Raw genomic sequence first — 21,828 nt, 5'->3', positions numbered from 1 at the left:
GTTTATACACAATCTCTAATTTTCCTATTAAGGTTCAGAAAGTCAGCCTTTGATACCAGGGAGTGGGGAAATCATTATTATGGATCATATTATCAAGTAAGTGTAAAGCTGTATACTTAATTTGTAGACAACAGTACAAATTTAACCACTCACCACTTCAGACCAATACTGGCCTTTTTCCACTTGGTTATTAACAGTTGTTTTATACATTTGCTTGTGGAAATCCTTTAATCTACACCTCATTTACAAATATACAGACCTAAATATTTTTTTCCACCAGGAACATAACCTTCTTGAAGTCTCTAGGCTTGTTGATATTGTTGAAGTTTGCACGATATTGAGGCAGAGAAGGTTGATCAAAAATAATTTTTTTTTTGGCTTCTCTGGTTTTCCTTTACCATTTAATGGTAAACTGAAATGATTTTTCTTGTCAGATTTGAGCATGTGCCATTGGTGACTCCAAATGGAGATGTCTTGATTCCAGATCTTTCTTTTGAGGTAAAGAATATATCTGTTATACTTTCCCTTCATTGTGCTATGTTACCTTTCTGTCACTGTGTTCTTTAGTCCTTTTCATTTAAACTGGGACCAGTCTAAACCTTCTAATACTTGGTCTGCTGTCTGACTTACACAAACATACTATGCAGTCATATTGGCAGATGGAGTGAAAATCAACAATTATTGTTGAAAATAATTAAGGGGATGGGTGGACAGGTCACACATGTCATGCTAGTGAAAGAAAGAATAATTGCATTGAGAAAGAGCATAAAGGGCTAGTTATTAGCCAGGAAATAAATGCAGAACAAACAACATGTTGCATAATAAGTTACATAAATCTGTAGTTGTAAACTGTTGTCTCTAAACTAATCAGTTGTTTAAGTCCTGTTCTTTGGCAGTAGAATTGTTTGAAATTTCAAGTACATGTTGAAAATTTAAATTTGAAAATGTCATAATTTTTAAGGAATCATTCCACAGGGATTTCCAGGTCGTGAAAGGGTTCTGGCTCTGAGAACTGTTTGTAACCTGAACTGTTCGCAAATTGGAAATGAACAGAAGTCAGTGTATGGGAGAGGAGAGCAGAAACAGTGATAGGAGTAGGAAGAGCTGGCTTCACTGACTCGGGTCTGTTCAGCTTTGAGCTCTTCCGGCTTGACTTGACGTTCCGTTTGTGGTGGTTCTGGAAAGCTAGGTATGGGGAGCAAAGCCACCCAGAAATCCCCCATTCCCACTGTCAGAAAGTGCCTGCAACAGCCAGCAAATTCCTCCCACTGGTCTCCCAAGTGCTCATTCATATGTACAGAGAGTTGATAAGTCAGGCGTGTGTAACCTGGGAAGGACAAATATTGTGAAAAGTAACTAGAGTTGTACTCAGATGGACTATACAAATGCTTCTATGAACTGCTTTTAAGTGCAATTTCTATTAACTATTATTGTTCAGGTCAAGTCAGGAGCAAATGTTCTCGTCTGTGGACCAAATGGGTGTGGAAAGAGCTCACTCTTCCGTTGCTTAGGAGAGGTAAGTGCAGATAATATATACTCAGTGGCCACTTTATTAGGTATACCTGTACCCCTAGTCGTTAATGCAAATATCTTATCAGCCAATCATGCAGCAACAACTCAATGCATAAAAACATGCAGGCATGATCAAGAGGTTAAGTTATTGTTCAGTTCAAACATCAGAATGGGGAAGAAAATGTGATCTAAGTGACTTTGACCATGGAATGATTGTTGACCATGGTTTGAGTATCTCAGAAACTGCTGATCTCCTGGGATTTTCATACATAACAGTCTCTAGAGTTTACCAAGAATGGTGCAAAAAACAAAAATAAACAGCCTTGTAAGCAGCATTTCTGTGGGTGAAAGCGACTTGTTAATGTGAGAGGTCAGAGGAGAATGGCTAGACAGGTTCAAGCTGACAGGAAGGTAACAGTACCTCAAATAACCACTCGTTACAACAGTGGTGTGTAGGAGAGCATCTCTGAACTCACATCATATCAAACCTTGAAGTGGCTAAGCTACAACAAATAAGTCCACGAACGTACACTTAGTGGCCACTTTGTTAGGAACCTGTGTACCTAATAAAGTGGCCCATTGAGTGTATATTGAATGTTAAAACATCTGTTTCCAAGTAGCAATAAGTTGGTAAATTGAACTATCATTTTTCATTTTGATAGCTATGGCCTCTTTTCGGAGGACGTCTAACAAAACCAGACAGAGGGAAGCTGTTTTATGTACCTCAGGTAGGACTGACTTATTCTTTTCAATCTTGGCACATTTTAACTATGTAGATCTTTTGCTTTCTCGGAATAATTTCCATCCAGCTCAGTAGATTATTGACCTGTCACCTCTTACAATGTACGTAATACTGTTGCCCTTCAGATTTTATTAGTATAATTATTCTTAAATACAAATTTAAAAAACTAATTTTGCGTAACATTCTGGTCATTCATTTCAAATGATATTTAAGGATGAGTTCTTGATCCTTGAAAATATCTCCAAAGGCTTTTGTCTCTTAATGATAGTAAATGGAGGTGAAATATTTCCATGTTCTCTTTGGCCTGCTTCATGTTTTTTTTCAAAATGTCAGAATTGCTGCTGAACATAAAGGAGAATCATTGATGTTCTGATGCAGACAACTGCAAATGATTAGCCCAGGAAATAAAGGAAAGATGGTGCGCTCACAATGTCTGAAGTTTTTTCAAAGGCAAAGCTGCAGGTTGTGGTAACACTCCAACTGTGGTATGAGCAGTTGTCACAATTTACTGGATTTTTTTTCTGGCATTCCTCCATTGGCTCCACAGAACCAAAACAATATTTCCTATCTTGACACAAGGCTCCCTGTTATGTTTCATAATCTTTCAAGGTTTGCACTTCGAATCCTCAAATCTCTGCCAATTTCTGTTTATTTCAGAAAGAATACGTGATCAACTTTAAATGAAAGTCAAAATTTTAAACATCAGGAATTGTTGAGTCAAAATTTTAAACATCAGGACTGAGTTTCATCTAATTGTGCTATGCAGGTGTTCCATAATTTTCCATAAATGGGTGGATCCAAAAGTCAACATGAATTGCGATTTAAGCTTAGCAAATTTTAGTCAAATATTCAAGTGCATGGCAGAGATTGTTGAGTGAAAGTATCAGAATCTCTAAAAATTCATTGTACAGGATAATGAAAACAATGCACTTAGTATTTTGTTATTTTCACCAGTTAGCATTGAGTTTTCAGATTCAAATCAAAATAATTTGAATTATTTGTGAACAATAGTTTAACATAGTTCAGAGCTGATGACTGTTGTTTCATAAAATAGTGTACTTTAAACTACTTACTGTGCTTATCTTGTGTCTTCAGAACCAGTGGTACCTAACGTCTAACCAATTCACTCGACTAGCATCAAGTAGAGCAGGGGTGGCCAACCTTTTACGTTCTATGCGTCAGTTTTTTCACTCACAAGTTCAATTGCACCATACAACTCTTGTACCCCTATTCAATTCTTGTAAAAATATGTTAGTATAGAACTCATGCGTGAAAAAATTGACGCATGGAATGTAAAAGGTTGGCCACCCCGAAGTAGAGTAACAGCTCAGTATCAAATAGCACATAATATCTGATAACTTGCACTCTGAATTAGCATGATGTCACTTAATACAAATTTCTAATCATCGATTTCTATCCTACTGGTCATGTATGTCTCATTTTGATAAAATAAACAGATCCTCTATAAAAAAGAGTGACAGAGAAACATAAATAAAAAGCTATAAGTAAATGCCATATATTTTATATCTTGCCTACTTTAACTGTAGTTAGCCTATGTTATAGTGCTTTTTTACATATTACGGAAAGTTGCGGATGATAAGTTATAGATGATAATGTGATAATCAAATATTAAGTTACAGATTAATAAAAATGCACCTCATTAGTTCAAGTTTTCTTTGTTATCTGGCATTAAGTTTCAGGTAATATGTTTAAAATGTTTTAATGTATTGTTCAGAACTCATCATCAAGTTCGAGAAGTGTGTGCATGTAACTACAAAATATAAAACTTAAACCTAAGTTGTTATATTTTAAAGTAACTTTTGAATCATGAATTACTGTGTTATTGTCTAAAAACTGGTTTGGTAAAGATTCGAATGAATCAATTTTGATTCTTATTTTAAAACATCAAATATTTATTTATCTTGCAGCGACCATATATGACTCTTGGAACTCTAAGAGATCAGGTGATCTACCCTGACACACGGGAAGATCAGAGACAGAAAGGAGTATCTGATCTGGTATATCAAGTATTACTATATTATAATGTTAGCTGTTTTCCTCCTACTGTCTTGCTTCCATTGTCTTTATGTATCACGTATTAATGTTGGATTAAGATGGATTATGAAGGATTGAAGACAATGTACTGTAGGCTGTGGATATCAGACACCTAGAAGAGGTTCTGATGAAGGGTTCATGACCTGAAGTGTTAAATTTGTTTATTCTTTGTAGAGATGCCGATGTGTTTCAACTATATATTGTTTTTCCTTCAGCCTTTAAGCATCAGCATTTTGTTTTATTCTTAACTTCTCAATCATACTAAGCTGTTCTCTAATGAAAAAGCAACACACATAAAAGTTGCTGGTGAACACAGCAGGCCAGGCAGCATCTCTAGGAAGAGGTGCAGTCGACGTTTCAGGCCTGACGAAGGGTCTTGGCCTGAAACGTCGACTGCACCTCTTCCTAGAGATGCTGCCTGGCCTGCTGTGTTCACCAGCAACTTTTATGTGTGTTGCTTGAATTTCCAGCATCTGCAGAATTCCTGTTGTTTGCTCTAATGAAAAAGATTTTTTTTTCTTTATTTGGAATGTCATCAAGTTATACATGTTTAATAAAATATATTAGGGCACAGAATTGCACTCAAAATTAGAAGTAAATTATTTATAATTTGCATGTACATCTGCGATGTTTCTCATGGAAATTAATAACTAGTGGATCTAATTTGATTGTATTTGTCAATAGGTTCTGAAGGAGTATCTGGACAATGTTCAACTTGGCCATATTCTGGAACGTGAGGGAGGATGGGACTGCATTCAGGACTGGATGGATGTGCTCAGCGGAGGGGAAAAGCAACGAATGGCTGTATGTTCAATATTCAGATATTGTTTCATTCCTAAAGTTCGCATCACCAGAAATAAATGTAGAACAGTCCCATAATGATTTTAAATATATCCTTTTTTAAATGCTTGAATATCAAAAAACATTACGTTTTGGCTGGTTTATAATTTAGCCTTGAAAAGGTATACAATGTATGGGTGTGACATTCATATCACGGTGTATTTTCATGCCAGACATGTTGTTTTAGCTCCAAAATGGCATCCAGTATATGCACATTTTTTTTAAGTGGTTGTATCAGAAATACTGAGGTACTACTCCGTAGTATGAGGAGTAGACAGATTATGGTGCTGAGCATCATCAGTGCATTTTTTATGTCAGCACTGCCATCTTAGAGCTCGCCACTGTGGATAACGCCTTCAGTCACGCAAGACTGACCAGGCATTCACTGAAATGAAAGATCCCCTGTAGGTGGTATTTAAAGGATCAGCAATTACTTTCAAGATTGTTGTTTATTCTACATGTGTTTGGTGCTTTGTGCAGTTCCTTGGCCTTTCTTAAAGACTACAGACAGTGATGTATTAGATGCTACAGGACTTGCCCCTGAATTCTAAGTATTCTGGACCTACCATTTGCCCAGACATGGGTGTCCATGGGAATCTTTCTACTTCAACTCAGTTACATCTAAAATACAACACAAAGAGGAGAATGGACGAAGGCCGTGTAGATCAGGATAACTTTGCTGGAAGAGGAGGAGAAGGGCAGTGTATCTGTGCAGAATTGTCATTTAGCAGTTTCCCCCATCTGAAATCAGTGAAAACAGTATATGAGACATCTGCAGAGAAGCCCTCACTGAGATCTGCCACCATATGTAGGCGTGATGTGCCTTTTCTTTAAGAGGTACAATTCCCCCTACTTTAGAAATAGTGGAGTGAGTTCAACCCATGTTGTTATTACAATTTGTTTTGTCAGAGAAGTCTAACTAATTCAACCCTTAAAGGTCATTCCTCTAAAGGTCATTCTCCTGTTATTATATGCTGCCACTTCTTGTTGTTAAAAACTTAAGGTTACTTTTTCCTGTCCAAGAGTCAGACTTGAATAGGTAAGAAAGAAAAACTGATTTACTTATTCACCAGAAAATCTGGCTTGACCAAATAAAGAACAATTGAGCTCTCTTCTCATGTGAAAAGAATTTTCATTCTTCAAAAGTAATTTCAAATTACTTTTTCACCCAGAGAGTGGTAGATATATGGAATGCTCTGCCCCAGAAGGCTGTGGAGGCCAAGTCTCTGGATGCTTTCAAGAAAGAGATGGATAGAGCTCTTAAAGATAGTGGAATCAAAGGTTATGGGGATAAGGCAGCAACTGGATACTGATGGTGGATGATCAGCCATGATCACAGTGAATGGCGGTGCTGGCTCGAAGGGCCAAATGGCCTACTCCTGCACCTATTGTCTATTGTCAAATGCAGAAATTGCCCTTGCATTCTTTGCACTATTGCAAGTGTCTTCTTTAACCCTTTCTGTTCACTATCAAATGCAAGAAGTTAAGGGATTTCAGTCACTATGATTGAGAACATTGGTTAGTTACCCATGCCTTTCCCCTTTCTTCAGCCCCAATTAAGCTAAACTTCTGTTTCCTAAAAGCCTTAATCATCCCTTCATTCCCATTAAATTGCCAGCATCCATCTTCTCTCCCTAGTTCACTTGTAAGCACATAATATTAATGGTTCTCTTTTTTCAGGTACTGTCTCCCACTTCATCATTTCTGCCATTGTCATCCATGTTCTTTAAAAAAATTTTGCCAGAGCCCATTCATTCTTCAAGTTACTGCCTTATTTCTAACTTGTATTTCTTCTTCAAAGTCTTTAAACGAATGTCCATCGGATTAGCCAGGTCTCCCTTGTTTGAACCGTTCAATCAGGTTTTCAGCAGTGTGTCAGTAGTAAATGGTTTGCATCAGAGTTCCAGATGACATCATTTACAACTCAGATAATGTTTCCCTCTTTAGCCTGTAGCTTTTCATCATGTTGGCAAAGCATTACCTTCTTCTGCACCATCTCTCCATCTTCTCCAGCTGAGTGTGACTGGACTCTGCACAATCAGAGAATTAACTGCACAGTTTTTCTTTCAACACTCCCATCATAATAACCCTAACCCACCATACCTTTGGTAGCCCACTTCAAACTCTTATCTCCAGGTTGTTTCTCAAGAAAACAGCATCAGTTTCCACAAGCAAAAGCCCTCACCACCACTTCGATGCATCTAAATCTCCTTAAAGTAAAATGCCACAAGGACCAAATCCATGGTTAAAAAAAATCTGAAATCTCACCACTAATTTCATTATCTCTGTGGAAATGACCTGAAGTGGGATCAGCCTATATCCAGCCTCTGTGCCTTAAATTGTTCCCACATGAGCTTTGGAAGAAATATCTGTGATTTCGTTAGGATTGTTTGACATCATCTCCATTACTTCTCCCATGTCTAACAGCCTTTGTCTATGAAATCCACACTGGCTTGCCTTTTAGATAATTCTCAGGAACATTTAAGTATCTTGTACAAATGCATTAATTTGACTTTCTTCCCCATCCTCCCGCCTGAAAACTGATCATCCAAGAACCGGATTCTCATAAGTCGGCTAGCAGCATGGATAGAGGGTTATAAATTTATTACTTATCTGTGTTTTGTTGATGGATAATCTATGCCTTAATGAATTTAAAGGGAGAATTTTATTAACTTATATTTGCTTCACTTAATTCTTCCCTTCTTGATGTGAATATCTTTGCTTTGATGTTCTGTCCTCCTGCATCGCAGTCTCATATTGCACAAACAAGATGTTTCATGCATTTACTGTTATCTACCGAATGCCAGAGGATGACATATTGAACACCTACATTTGCCACCGTTCATTTCCTTCATCTTGTGGAAATGATTGATCAAGTCAAGTCAAGTCACTTTTATTGTCATTTCGACCATAACTGCTGGTACAGTACACAGTAAAAACGAGACGTTTTTCAGGACCATGGTGCGACATGAACAATACAAAAACTACACTGAACTACGTAAAACAACACAAAACTACACTAGACTACAGACCTACCCAGGACTGCATAAAGTGCACAAAGCAGTGTAGGCATTACAATAAATAATAAACAAGACAATATGCACAGTAGAGGGCAGTAGGTTGCTGTCAGTCCAGGCTCTGGGTATTGAGGACTCTGATGGCTTGGGGGAAGAAACTGTTGCACAGTCTGGTCGTGAAAGCACAAATGCTTCGGTGCCTTTTGCCAGATGGCAGGAGGGAGAAGAGTTTGTATGAGGGGTGCGTGGGATCCTTCATAATGCTGTTTGCTTTACGGATGCAGCGTGTGGTGTAAATGTCTCTAATGGCGGGAAGAGAGACCCCGACGATCTTCTCAGCTGACCTCACTATCCACTGCAGGATCTTGCAATCCGAGATGGTGCAATTTCCAAACCAGGCAGTGATGCAGCTGCTCAGGATGCTCTCAATACAACCTCTGTAGAATGTGGTGAGGATGGGGGGTTGGGAGATGGACTTTTCTCAGTCTTCGCAGAAAGTAGAGATGCTGCTGGGCTTTCTTTGCTATGGAGCTGGTGTTGAGGGACCAGGTGAGATTCTCCGTCAGGTGAACACCAAGAAGTTTGGTGCTCTTAACGATCACTACGGAGGAGTCGTTGATGTTCAGCAGAGAGTGGTCGTTCCGTGTCCTCCTGAAGTCAACAACTATCTCCTTTGTTTTGTTCACATTCAGAGACAGGTTGTTGGCTCTACACCAGTCCATTAGCCGCTGCATCTCCTTTCTGTATGCTGACTCATCGTTCTTGCTGATGAGACCCACCACGGTCATGTCATCGGCGGATTTGATGATGTGGTTCGAGTTGTGTATTGCAGCACAGTTGTGGGTCAGCAGAGTGAACAGCAGTGGACTGAGCACACAGGCCTGGGGGGCCCCCATGCTCAGTGTGATGGTGTTGGAGATGCTGCTTCCAGTCCGGACTGACTGAGGTCTCCCAGTCAGGAAGTCTAGGATCCAGTTGCAGAGGGAGGTGTTCAGGCCCAGTAGGCTCAGTTTTCCAATCAATTTCTGAGGAATGATTGTGTTGAATGCTGAGCTGAAATCTATGAATGGTATTCGAACGTACGTGTCTTTTTTGTCCAGCTTACTTAATGTTCTTCTGTTGACTTGGACAGTAGCATAGAGGTTAGTGCATCAGTTTATAGCACCTGTGATTATGGATCAGGATTCAATTCCTGCCGCAGCCTGTATGCTCTCCCGGTGACCCTTTGAGTTTCTATGAGTTTTTTTGTGCCAAAAATGTGATAATACTTGCGGCTGCCTACCACAATCCTTGCTGATTTGATTTGATGCAAATAACGAATTTCACTATATAATTAAAACCAGAAAGTTTGCAGATGCTGGAAATCTAAAGCAACACACCCAAAATGCTGGAGGAATTTCACTGTATGTTATGATGCTCGCCTGACAAATAAACCTAATCTTTAGATGAGTTCATGAACATGTCTTATTATCGTGTGTCAGACTTTCTTAGACTGTGCATTCAAATTTTTCTAAATTGTAAACAGTGAACTAAATGATGCAATTCAGGACACAAGAGATTCTGTAGATGCTGGAAATCCAGAGCAATACACACAAAATGCTGGAGGAACTCAGCAGGACAGGCAACATCTATGGAATTGAATAAACAGTCCAGATTTGGGCCGGGACCCTTCAGCACTGAAAAGAAAGAGGAAGAAGCCAAAATAAGAAGGTGGTGGGAGGGCAAGGAAGTGCAAACTGGAAGGTGGTAGGTGAAAAAGGTGAAGGAATCTGATGGGAGAGGGTGGACTAGAGAAAGGAAAGGGCGAGGGACATCAGAGGGAGGTAATAAGCAGGTGAGGAGAAGGGAAGAGGTAAGAGGGGAGCAAAAATGGAGAATTGAAGAAGTGGGAAGGAGGTGGAAAAATTACCAGAAGTTGTAGAAATCGATATTCATGCCATCTGGCTGGAGGCTACACAGATGGAATATGAGGTATTGTTCCTCCAACCTGAAGAATGGCCTCATCATGGCAGTAGAGGAGGCCATGGACTGACATGTCAGAATGGGAATGGGGATTGAAACTAAATGGTTAGCCACCGGAACATCCTGCTTTTTGCAAAAGGAGTGAAGGTGCTGGACAGAGCAGTCGCCCAATCTGTGTCAGGTCTCAGCAACGTAGGGGAGGCTGCATCAGGAGCACCTGATTTAGGATTTATTTTCATTGTTTTAGTGAAGTTTCACTGTTCAATGCATTTACCACTAATAATTTATCCTAAGGCTTGTGTTGCAACCACTACCTGAACATAGAACAGTACAGCATTGTACAGGCCATTCAGCCTGTGATGTGCTGATTTTGATGCCAGTATAAATCAATGCATATTTCTCTTCTCCAGTTATAGGGATTTACTCAGTGGCTGCATTATGATAAAGTGGCCACAGAGTATATGTTCATAGTCTTCTGCTGCTGTAGCCCATCGACCTCAAAGTTCGACCTGTGTGTTCAGAGATATTCTTATGCATGCCATTGTTGTAATGCATGGTTCTTTGAGTTCATGTTGCCTTCCTGTCAACTTGAACCAGTCTGGACTTTCTCCTTAACAAAATGTTTGTGCCCACAGAACTGCCGTTCACTGGCTGCATTGTGTTTTGAGTACCATTCTCTAAAATCCCAGGAGATCAGCAATTTCTGAGATACTGAAATCACCCCATCCAGCACTAACAATCATTCCATGGTCAAAGTGACTTAGATCACGTTTCTTCCCCATTCTCATGTTTGGTCTGAATAACAACTTTTTTGCATTAAGTTGCTGCCACATGATTGGCTGATTAGATATTAACAAGCAGGTGTACAGGGGTGTACCAAATAAATTGGACACTGAGTGTGTTGTTCGCCCAACTAATATTTACTATTTATTATGAAATCTGGAAGTCGCATGGCTAATATGATTGAAGGGACTATCTGACTGAGCAAAAAGTGACCTCAGTGGGCACCTGTTAACATGATTTAATTTCACTTATTTTAATATAGATGGCTCGATTATTCTACCACAAACCACAGTTTGCTATTTTAGATGAATGTACCAGCGCAGTTAGTGTTGATGTTGAAGGCTATATCTACAGCCACTGCAGAAAGGTAAGCCATGATGCTGAAGAAGGAAACATTACATAAAATATGTATTTCAGCAACAATGTATTTACATTATAATTCTTAATACTTCAAGTCCTCTTGAATTATAAAAGAAATTGAAACTAACATTTGAATCGTGTGTTATTCTTTAATTGACATGTTTATATGATGTTTACTTATTGCTAACGGAAATCTTAAAACTAGTTTAAAATACATCCTCTCTCTTCCTCTATTGTTCTTCATGTCGAAATTACTTTTTCAAACGTCAAATATACCTTAACGATAGTGCAATGGAGAACATGAATGTACTTTGTGAGAGTGAGGAATGTAAAGCTAAGAGTTACAGTTCTTCTGTGGCTAAGTATGTTTGATCTGATTGCTTTGTGTTCCCGTAATGAATTTTAATGCATAAACTTTGTAGTATTTTATATACATCATTTTGTACTATTTAGACTTATGTAAAAGATATAAAAGAGTCTATAATACAATCTTTGTGCCTATTGACAATTAATATTTTGTCCTTTGTGAAGATTGTCATCCATAATGATTTTTTTCCCAAAAGGTTGGCATCACTTTGTTCACTGTGTCACACAGAAAGTCTCTCTGGACTCATCATGAGGTTAGTAATGAAATGTCAACAGACTGGAAATGCAGAAGAAAATCCATGAAATAAATAGTGAATTCTTCTAAAAAAAAACCAGAAGTTATTAGCAAGTTTGCACTTTATCCTCGAGCGTAATCTTAAACAGTTACAGTGCTTGAAAAAGTATTCAGCTACCACAACTATTTTCTTTCTCATTTTGTAAATTTAAAATATATTGTAGGATTTTTGAGCTAAGCTACAAAACTTTGTGCATCATGTCAAATCAAAAGAAGAATTCCAAAACTTCTCAACAATTTACTAAAACTTAAAAACCCAATTGTGAGGCTAAAAAAGTATTCATCCCCTTTGTAGTTACTACACTAACTTTGCTCAGGCGCATTACCTTATTACCCTTCCAACTCACCCAATTTGTTGATGTAGAAAATTGGAGGATCACTCCCGTTTTCAATGAATTTATAAGAATAAATACCCCTCGGTCTGTAAGATCCAACAGTATGGTAGGTTTTCTGCAGACCAAACCAAAATGAAGGCAAAAGAGCATACAAAACAAGTCAGGGAAATGATAATAGAGAAACACAAATCTGGGGAAGGGTACAAGACTATCTCAAAGGCATGAACTTACCTTGGAGCTCAGTGCATCGTGAAAAAATGGAAAAAAAATTGAACTACAGTCACAGTGTCTAGGTCAGACCACCTCTCTAAACTTAGTCGCCAGAGAAAAATGGCACTTACGAGAGAGGCTACTGTGATGCCAACAGTCACTGAGCAAGCTGCAGAAGTCATCAGCTGCAACTGGAGATGAAGTTCATGGCTCCACAATCTCTAAGGCCTTGCACAAAAGGGTCTTTATGGAAGAGTGGCAAAGATGAAGCTCTGGCAAAAAAAAAGCATATCCTTGCCCATAAAGACTTTGCAAAGCACAGTTTAGAAGATACTGTAAACATGTGGAAGAAAGTCTTGTAGTCGGAAGAAAGTAAAGTGGAACTTTTTGGCCTCAGTATTAAGTCGTGTGAGTGGCGTAAATCTAATACCGTGCATCTGCCAGGTAACACCATCCATACTGTAAGGTATGGTGGAGGTAGCATCATGCTATGGGGTGGCTTCAAATGAGGAAAATTGACGTCCTTGAGTGGCGCAGTCAGAGTCTTGACTTTAACCTGATCGAATATCTCTAGCAAGACCTCATAAATTACTCTGCTCTTCAATTAACCTGGCACAGCTTGGAGCTATTTTGCATGGAGGAATGGGCAAATCCTGCTTTATCACTTTGTGCAAAATTACTAGAGACATATTCAAAAAGACTACTGGCTGTAATAGCTGCGAGAGGTGGTTCAACTGTAACAAAGGGGGATGAATGCTTTTGAACTGCTAACATTTCATTTCTTGAATTTTTAGTTTTTCATGCTTTACAATTTTCCCCTATCTTTGGTTGTAATTATGAAAAAAATGCATGTAATTCACAAATAAAAATTCCAGTTAAATTGATCAAGTCCCTGGCTGTAATAGTCATTTATGTGAACAAAGGGTTGGGGACGGAATACTTCTGCAAGGCACTGTATCGTGTGGGAAACTGTCTCTGAGAGAGCAACCAGCAGACAGGATGGGTAATGTGTTCTCTGTTGGATGTAATAGTAGTGTCTATTTTAGCAGAGTAAGCTAAACAAAACAGAACTGAAAGCACAAGAACAGGTTAATTTAACAAAATTAGTTTTATTCCACTGGAATTCTTGGGTTGAGTATTCGTATGTTAAACTTCTACACCCAAACTGGTGATATCCTCATTGCTTTGACTGTAGGTACTATAGTTTCATTTGACCATGGCCCGTGAAGATCAAATTATTTAGTATTGTCTAATTTGAATTTGTGTCCGTGGAGTTGTAAACTTAAAATAGGCCTGTTAGTCCATTTCACTTAAACTTGTAATATTGTTCAGGTTCAACACTGTCAGAAAAGCCACTGCTAAAACTCCAGAATAGAATTGTTAGATTCTTATCAATCTTAAGCAACTTAAATTTAAACTACTCTTCCTGCAAGCTGTTGCAGTAATTAGGTACCTAATCCTGCTAAAATGAGCTGCATTATGAAATGGTGCATAATATAATGGTTATTTGTACGTATTTGTGAACATGCATGCGTTTTAAACATTGCTGAAGGAAACAATACAACCTGCAGTACATTTTGTATGAAGAAAGTAACTCTTTAAATTTCTTAATACCTCAATAAATTATCTTTAATCTCAAAATACAATTAAAATTTGATTTGGATGATTTAACCATTTACTGGCTCAGTAGTTCAAAATGCACCCTCATTTTCCCAATTGTTATTAGTACTAATTTCATGATTGTTCATATTAATTTCTCCTAACCTGTTCTTGGTTTTCTTATGATTTATAACATTGTTTTTCTTTTGTTCTCAGTATTATCTGCACATGGATGGCAGAGGGAATTATGAATTTAAGCCAATTACTGCTGACACAGTAGAATTTGGTTCTTAAAATCCATCTGTCGATCTGTTTCTGACAGAGGAAGTGGATGACTTGCAAAAGAAGTCTGTACAATATGCATTTTATCCTGCACTAAATATTTCAGTTTGTAATTAATTCTCAGTTTTAAAATACTGTAATAAAATTGAACTATTGATTAATTTGTAGTCTTGTCGAGAGCTGTATATTTGGAAATATTAATAATGAGATCCAGTAATGACCCAGTAATGTTCATCTAGGAAATGTTTGAATTAATACTGTAATAAAAATAACTTGTAATGTTTAATGTACAGTACAAATGAAGTAACCTAGGAATGCACTACATAATGGCATGTTCTTGTTATGCAATAATTTGATATCTACAATTCATTTCCTAATGTTTTACAGAAAAAATAAAGACAGTGAATGTTAAGTTCTGTGTGTTAATGTTGTATGAGTAAATATTTTGATTTTTTGATCACTGAACTACTCAGTCACTTACTGGGAAAATGACTGAGGTGACAATAGGGGAGCACTTTGGGACCAGTGACCATAGTTCTATTAGTTTTAAAGTAGTGATGGAAAGGGGCAGAACTGGTCTACAGGTTCATGTTCTAAATTGGAGCAAGGTGAACTTTGACAATATGAGGCAGGAACTTGCAAAGGTTGATTAGGTAGGTTGTTTGCAGTCAAAGGGGCAAGGCAAATGGGAGGCTTTTACAGGCTTAGATAGCGTGCGATCAAGGTCTTCAGGTTCCTGTTAGAGTGAAGGACAAGGCTGGCAGGAGGAGGAAACCCTGGATGATGAGGGACATTAAGCCCTTACCAGGAAAGAAGAAATGTCAGTTACAAGCAGCTAGATGAGTATAAGGGATGCAGGAATGTACTTGAAGAAAATAAGGAGGGCATGAATGGGACCAGATAACTTTGGCAAAGATTAAGGAAAATCCATTTTATAAGTATATTAAGGAAAAAAGAGTAACTGGAGAGAGAAAATAGGGTCCCTTAAGGAGATACCTTTCTGGGGAGGCACAGGAAATGAGTCAGGATCCTATGTGAATATTTCTCCGCTGTTTTTACTGTGGAGAAAGGACTTTGGAGCTAGGAAAAGTAAATGGATGGTCTTGGAGATGGAGTATAGGAGGTGTTGGATGTCTTAAAAGAACACTTTGGGAGGCTAGATAAGAGTTTGTGGCAGCTCTGGCTGTAGAAAATACTTTATTACACTGGTTAGAAAAGATTTATAAGGATGTTGTCAGGACTTGGGGCATTGAGTAATAGGGAGAGGTTAGACAGGCTATGACTTTATTCCTTGGAGTATAGATCACTTAATGAGAAGTGATCAATAGAGGTATATAAAATCATGAGGGGTGCAGTTAGGCTGAATGCACTCAGTCTTTTCCCCAGGGCTGGGGAATCAACTAGAGGGCATAGGGTTACGGTAAGAGGGGAAAGATTTAAGAGGAACTTGAGGGGCAACTTTTTTATGGAACGGGTGGTATCTACTATGAACTGCCAGAGGAAGTGACTAAAGCAGGTATAATAAGGACTTTTATAAGGATCATGGGACCTCCTGTCCCATGATCCTGTCGTATTCCCCTTTGCCTATCACCTGTCCAGCTCTTGGCTCTATCCCTCCCCCTCCTGTCTTCTCCTATCATTTTGGATCTCCCCCTCCCCCTCCAACTTTCAAATCCCTTACTCACTTACTTCCTTCAGTTAGTCCTGACGAAGGGTCTCAGCCTGAAACGTCGACTGCACCTCTTCCTACAGATGCTGCCTGGCCTGCTGCGTTCACCAGCAACTTTGATGTGTGTTGCTTGAATTTCCAGCATCTGCAGAATTCCTGTTGTTTACTTTTAAAAGACTGTTGGACAGGTACATTGATTGGAAAGAGTTAAAAAGTTATGGGCCAAACACTGGCAAGGGGGACTAACCTGGATTTGGCATCTTGGTCAGCCAAAAGGTCTGTGTTTTCATGTCATATAAATACTATGACTATGACATGTTATGTGGTGTATTGAGTGTGGTTTGTGCTCATTGCTCTGCAATGTTTACTCAGCTGTGTGCTAAACAGGCTGAGGCTATGACCTGCTCCAGACTTTGTGTCTGTGGACTCACTTTTGCTCTGAATGCTATTTGCTTACTTTTATTGTTTGCATGATTTGTTTTTTTCTCTCTCAGCACATTGGGTGCTTGATGGTCTTTTTATAGGTTATAGAATTATAGAGAGAAGTACAGCACAGAAACATGCCCTTCAGCCCATTCACTCTGTGCCGAAACATTTAAACTGCCTACTCCCATCAACCTGCACTGGGACCACAGTCCCTTGTCCTACCGTTCATTCACCTATCCAAACTTCTCTTAAATGTTGAAATCGAGCTTGCATGCACCACTTGTGCTGGCAACTCTTTCCGCACTCTCATGACCCTCTGTGTGAAGAAGGTTCCCCTTAAACTTTTCACCTTTCACTCTTAACCCATGACCTCTGGTTGTAGTCCCACCCAACCTCAGTGGAAAAAGCCCACTGACATTTACCCTATCTGTACCCCTCATAATTTTGTATACCTCTATCAAATCTCCCTTAAATCATCTACGTTCCAAGGAATAAAGTCCTAACCTATTCAATCTTTCCTTGTAGACCTGGCAACATCCTTGTAATTTTTTTTCCGTACTCTTTCAACTTTATTTACATCTTTCCTGTAAGTGAGAGACCAAAACTGCACACAATACTCCAAATTAGGCTTCACCAATGTCTTATACAACTTCAACGTAACATCCCATCTCCTGTACTCAATACTTTCATTTAAAAAGGTCAATGTGTCAAAAGCTTTCTTAATGACCCTATCTACCCGTGATGCCATTTGCAACAACTTATGGACCTGTATTCCCCCATCCCTATGTTCTACCATACTCCTCCGTGCCCTACTGTTCGCTGTGTAAGATCTCCCCTGGTTGGTCTTACCAAAGTGCAACACCTTGCTCTTGTCTGCATTAAATTTCATCTGCCATTTTTCAGCCCATTACACCCTTAATCTCGATGTCATCCTCAAATTTGCTCATCCAGTTATCCACATTATCATTGTGACTATAGATGACGAACAACAACAGACCCAGCACTGATCCCTGCAGCACACCACTAGTCACAGGTCTCCAGTCAGAGAGACAAGCATCTACTATCACTCTCCAGCTTTTCCCACAAAGCAAATGTCTAATCCAATCTACTGCCTCATCTTGAATGCTGAGCCACTGAACCTTCTTGACCAACCTCCCATGTGGAACCTTGTCAAATGCCTTGCTAAAGTCCATGTAGACAACGTTCACTCACCTGCCTTAATTCCCTTTCCTGGCAACTTCCTTGAAAAACTCCAAGATTGTTTAGACATGACCTACCACGCACAAAGTCATGCTGACAATCCTTAATCAGTCCACGTTTATCCAAATATGTCCTGTCCCTCAGAATACCTTCCAACAGCTTTCCCATTACGGTACTGATGTCAGGCTCACAGGCCTATAATTTCCTTGTTTATTCTTAGAGCCTTTCTTGAATGGGGGAATGATGTTGGCTATCCTCCAACCCTCTGGTATTTCGCCTGTCACTAAGGATGATCTAATTATCTCAGGGCCCTGGCAATTTCTACATTTGCCTCCTGCGGAGTCCAAGGGAACATCTTGTCAGGTCCTGGGGATTTAGCCACCTTACTTTGCCCCAGGGTAGCAAACACCTCCTTTTCTGTAATCTGTATAGGGTCCATGAAGTTAACTCCATTTTGTCTCACTTCTGTGGAATCTGTATCTGTCTCCTGAATAAATACAGGTGTAAAAAAATTACTTAAGATCTCCCCCGTCTCTTTTGGCTCCACACATGGATTACCATTCTGATCTTCCAGAGGATCAATTTTGTCCCTTGTAATGCTTTTGCTCTTAGCATGTATGTAGAATCCCTTTGGATTCTCCTTCAATTTGTCTACTAGGGCAACAATATACCTTCTTTTAGCCTTCCTGAATTCTTTCTTAAGTGTACTCTTGCATTTCTTATAATCTATAAGCACCCCATTTATACCATGTATAGGTTACCAACCTGATTTTCCAGAAGACCAATTTTGTTCCTTGCAATACTTTTGCTCTTAATATATCTGTAAAATTCCTTAGGATTCTCCTTCACCTGGTCTGCTAGGGCAACCTCATGCCTTCTTGATTTCTTTCTTAAGTGTTCTCTAGCATTTCTTATACTCCATAAGTACATCATTTGTTCCTACCTGCCTATACCCGCTAAGTAACTCTTTTTTCCTTAACCAGGACTTAAATATCTCTTGAAAACAAAGGTCCCCTATACTTTGATCTCTATGTTTTATTCTGACAGTCACATACAAGCTTTGTACTCTCAAAAATTTAACTTTTGAAGGTCTCCACTTTATCAAGTACTCCTTTGCCAGAAAACAGTCTGTCCCAGTCCACACTGCCAGATCCTTTCAGATACCATCAAAATTGGCCTTTTTCCAATTTAGAATCTCAAACCACAGATCAGGCCTATCTTTTTGCATATTTACTTTGAAACTAATGGCACTGTGGTCACTAGACACAAAGTGTTCCCCTACACAAACTTCTGTCACCTGCCCTGTCTCATTGCCTAATAGCAGATTCAGTATCGCACACTCTCTCAATGGGACTTTTATGAACCAATTAAGGAAACTTTCCTGAACACATTTGGCATACCCTATCCCACCTAGTCCTTTTACAGTATGGGAATCCCAGTCAGTATGTGGAAAGTTAAAATCTCCTACTATAATAAACTTATGTTTCTTGCAACAGTCTGTGATCTCCTAAACAAATTTGTTCCTCTAAATCCTTTGGACTGTTGAGTGATCAGTAATATAGCCCCATTAACATGGTCATTCCTTTCTTATTTCTCAGTTCCACCCCTAACACCCCACCAGACGAGTTCTCCGGTCTGTCCTCACTGAGCACTGCCATGACGTTTTCCCTGAATAGTAGTGCCACCCCTCCTCCTTCAATCATTACTGCTCTGTCACGTCTAAAACAACGGAAGTCAGAATATTGAGCTACCAGTCCTATCCCTCCTGCAAACAAGTCTCACTAATAACTACAAAATCATAATTCCAGGTGTTGATCCATACCCTGAGCTTACCTGCCTTTCCTATGATACTTGTGGTATTGAAATATACACAACTTAAGACAATAGTCACACCATGCTCAACCTTTTGGTTCCTGACTTTGAGGTCAGACCAACATCTGCTTCCACGACCTCTCCACTATCCATTCTGGCACTCTGGTTCCCATCCCCCTTTGATTCTAGTTTAAACCACACCGTGCAGCTCCAGCAAACCTTCCTGCAAGGATATTAGTTCCCCTCCAGTTCAAGTACAAACTGTCCCTTCTGTAAAGGTCACATCTTTTCTGGAAGAGAGCCCAATGATTGAAAAATCTTACGCCCTCCCTCCTCCACCAACTTCTTAGTCACGTATTAAACTGTATAATCTTCCTAGTTCTGGCCTCACTAGTACATGGCACTGGTAGCAATCCTGAGATCACAATCCTGTAGGTTCTGTCCTTTTAGCACCTAACTTCCTGAACTCACTCTGTAGAACCTCATCACTTTTTCTACCTACATCATTGGTACTTCCAAGGACAACGTCTTCTGTCAATTTACTGTCCCACTTAAGAATGCTGAGACTCGATCCAAAACGTTCTGGATCTTGGCACTCAGGAGACAACATACCATTTTGGAATTTTGTTCTCATCCACAGAACCTCGTTTCTGATCCCCTAACTAATGAATCCCCTATTACCACAGTTTGTCCCTTCTCCCCCCCACTTCCCTTCATGGATCCAGATAATGCCAGAGACCCAACCACTGTAACTTTCCTCTGCTAGGTCATTCCCCCTCAACAGTATCCAAAGTGGCATGCCTGTAGTTGAGGGGGATGGCCACAGAGGTACTCTGGCTGTCTAACCCCTTTCCTTTTCCTGACAGTCGCCCAGTTTCCTGTGTCCTGTGCCTTGTGTGTAACTATTTCTCTATATGTCCTACCTATCACCCCCTCAGCCTCCTGAATGATTTGGAGTTCATCTAGTTCCAGCTCTAACTCTTTAACACGGAGTGTTAGAAGCTGTGGCTGGATGCACTTCTTGCAGGTGTAGACAATAGACAATAGGTGCAAGAGTAGGCCATTCGGCCCTTTGAGCCAGCACCAACATTCACTGTGATCATGGCTGATCATCCACAATCAGTATCCAGTTCCTGCCTTATCCCCATAACCTTTGATTCCGCTATCATTAAGAGCTCTATCCATCTCTTTTTTGAAAGCATCCAGAGACTCAGCCTCCACAGCCTTCTGGAGGTCTCCCTGCCTTCCCACATCCAGCAAGAGGAGCATTCCACTATCTTGCCTGGCATCTCTATTGTTCTAGCTGAGCAAATATAAAGAAGGAAAAAAAGCATAAAATGCAGCAGGGGGAGAAAAAACTCTACCTACAACTTTTTTGCCGTCTCTCATTCAAGCCTCAAGCTTCTCCTTACTGAAGCCTCAAAATCCCAACTCTAACTCTGTCCCCTTCAACCATGGCTATTCTGACAATGGCCACACCAACTGCCCCTGCCTTACTTTAATTCCATCTTGACAATCAATCCCAAACTCTGATTGGCTGCTGCTCAAAGCTCCAAATTGCTGTGAGTCAACTGCCCTCTTCTAGTCAATTGGCAAACCTGTGTGAACTACATCTTCTCAGGCTTCCAGTCTGTGATTGGGTGCTGGTCAGTGCTCCAAACCGCATTTTCTTTCTTGGGTTTCTATGTTTTGTAGTTGTCCATAAGGAGATGAATCTCAAGGTTGTATAATGTATACATACTTAGATAATAAATGTACTTTGAACTTTGACTGAAGCCATATATCTTCTATGAGATACCTGGCAGATGATCTTTTTAAAGAATGTGAGCTGATAGAACTCAGATTTGTTCTCCGTCATCTTTATTAGAAGTGATACAACAGTATTTGGTTTTACCAGCAGCGATCACCTGTACGTTGCCATCACTATATGGAGACAAGAACATAAAAAGTATTTGAATTTTCAACATTAAAAAAAAGCCTTCCAATTGATTTCAGAATTTCCCCATATCTCATTGGGCCAAATATGAATCGGATTTAGAATTGGTAATTTATCTTGAAAATATCCTTGTCTAACAAAAAGTAAAGAAATATGAAAGGTACTAAAGAGTAGATTAGAACACCCAACAATCCGTGATACTGTAAATCAACATTCTGTTGCCTTTGTTCTTGAAACCATTGCAACACTGAATTATGATGCAATTACTCTATGAGCCAAAACAAAGTTACTTTACAATGTAGTAAAAAATCTTAGATGCGATATTAAATTTAACACTTTGGTAATGATTTCCTTTATAAAAAGGAAGAACATATTTCAAAAGTGTATTTCTGGAAATCCGGTCCTAACTGTCTTTAACAAACAGACT

The 21,828-nt window shown here is 39.3% G+C and overlaps 1 protein-coding gene across 1 annotated transcript in view; it reads left to right on the top strand.

The window, feature by feature from the left end:
- Nucleotides 1-14,764, top strand: part of abcd3a (ATP-binding cassette, sub-family D (ALD), member 3a) — an 82,464-nt gene extending 67,700 nt beyond the window's left edge. Inside the window, exons 15-23 of the mRNA XM_063064618.1 lie at nucleotides 33-96; nucleotides 435-498; nucleotides 1,439-1,516; nucleotides 2,175-2,240; nucleotides 4,183-4,272; nucleotides 4,994-5,113; nucleotides 11,174-11,278; nucleotides 11,835-11,891; nucleotides 14,293-14,764. Of these exons, the coding sequence (XP_062920688.1) occupies nucleotides 33-96; nucleotides 435-498; nucleotides 1,439-1,516; nucleotides 2,175-2,240; nucleotides 4,183-4,272; nucleotides 4,994-5,113; nucleotides 11,174-11,278; nucleotides 11,835-11,891; nucleotides 14,293-14,370 (722 nt within the window). The 3' untranslated portion in view covers nucleotides 14,371-14,764. The remainder of the gene's footprint in view (nucleotides 1-32; nucleotides 97-434; nucleotides 499-1,438; nucleotides 1,517-2,174; nucleotides 2,241-4,182; nucleotides 4,273-4,993; nucleotides 5,114-11,173; nucleotides 11,279-11,834; nucleotides 11,892-14,292) is intronic.
- The last annotated feature ends 7,064 nt before the right edge of the window (nucleotides 14,765-21,828 follow it).

This window comes from Mobula hypostoma, chromosome 12 (assembly GCF_963921235.1).
Source record: "Mobula hypostoma chromosome 12, sMobHyp1.1, whole genome shotgun sequence".
Taxonomy (NCBI): Eukaryota; Metazoa; Chordata; class Chondrichthyes; order Myliobatiformes; family Myliobatidae; genus Mobula; species Mobula hypostoma.
Note: the sequence above shows the minus strand (reverse complement) of the source record. Positions and strands in the feature narration are given on the sequence as shown.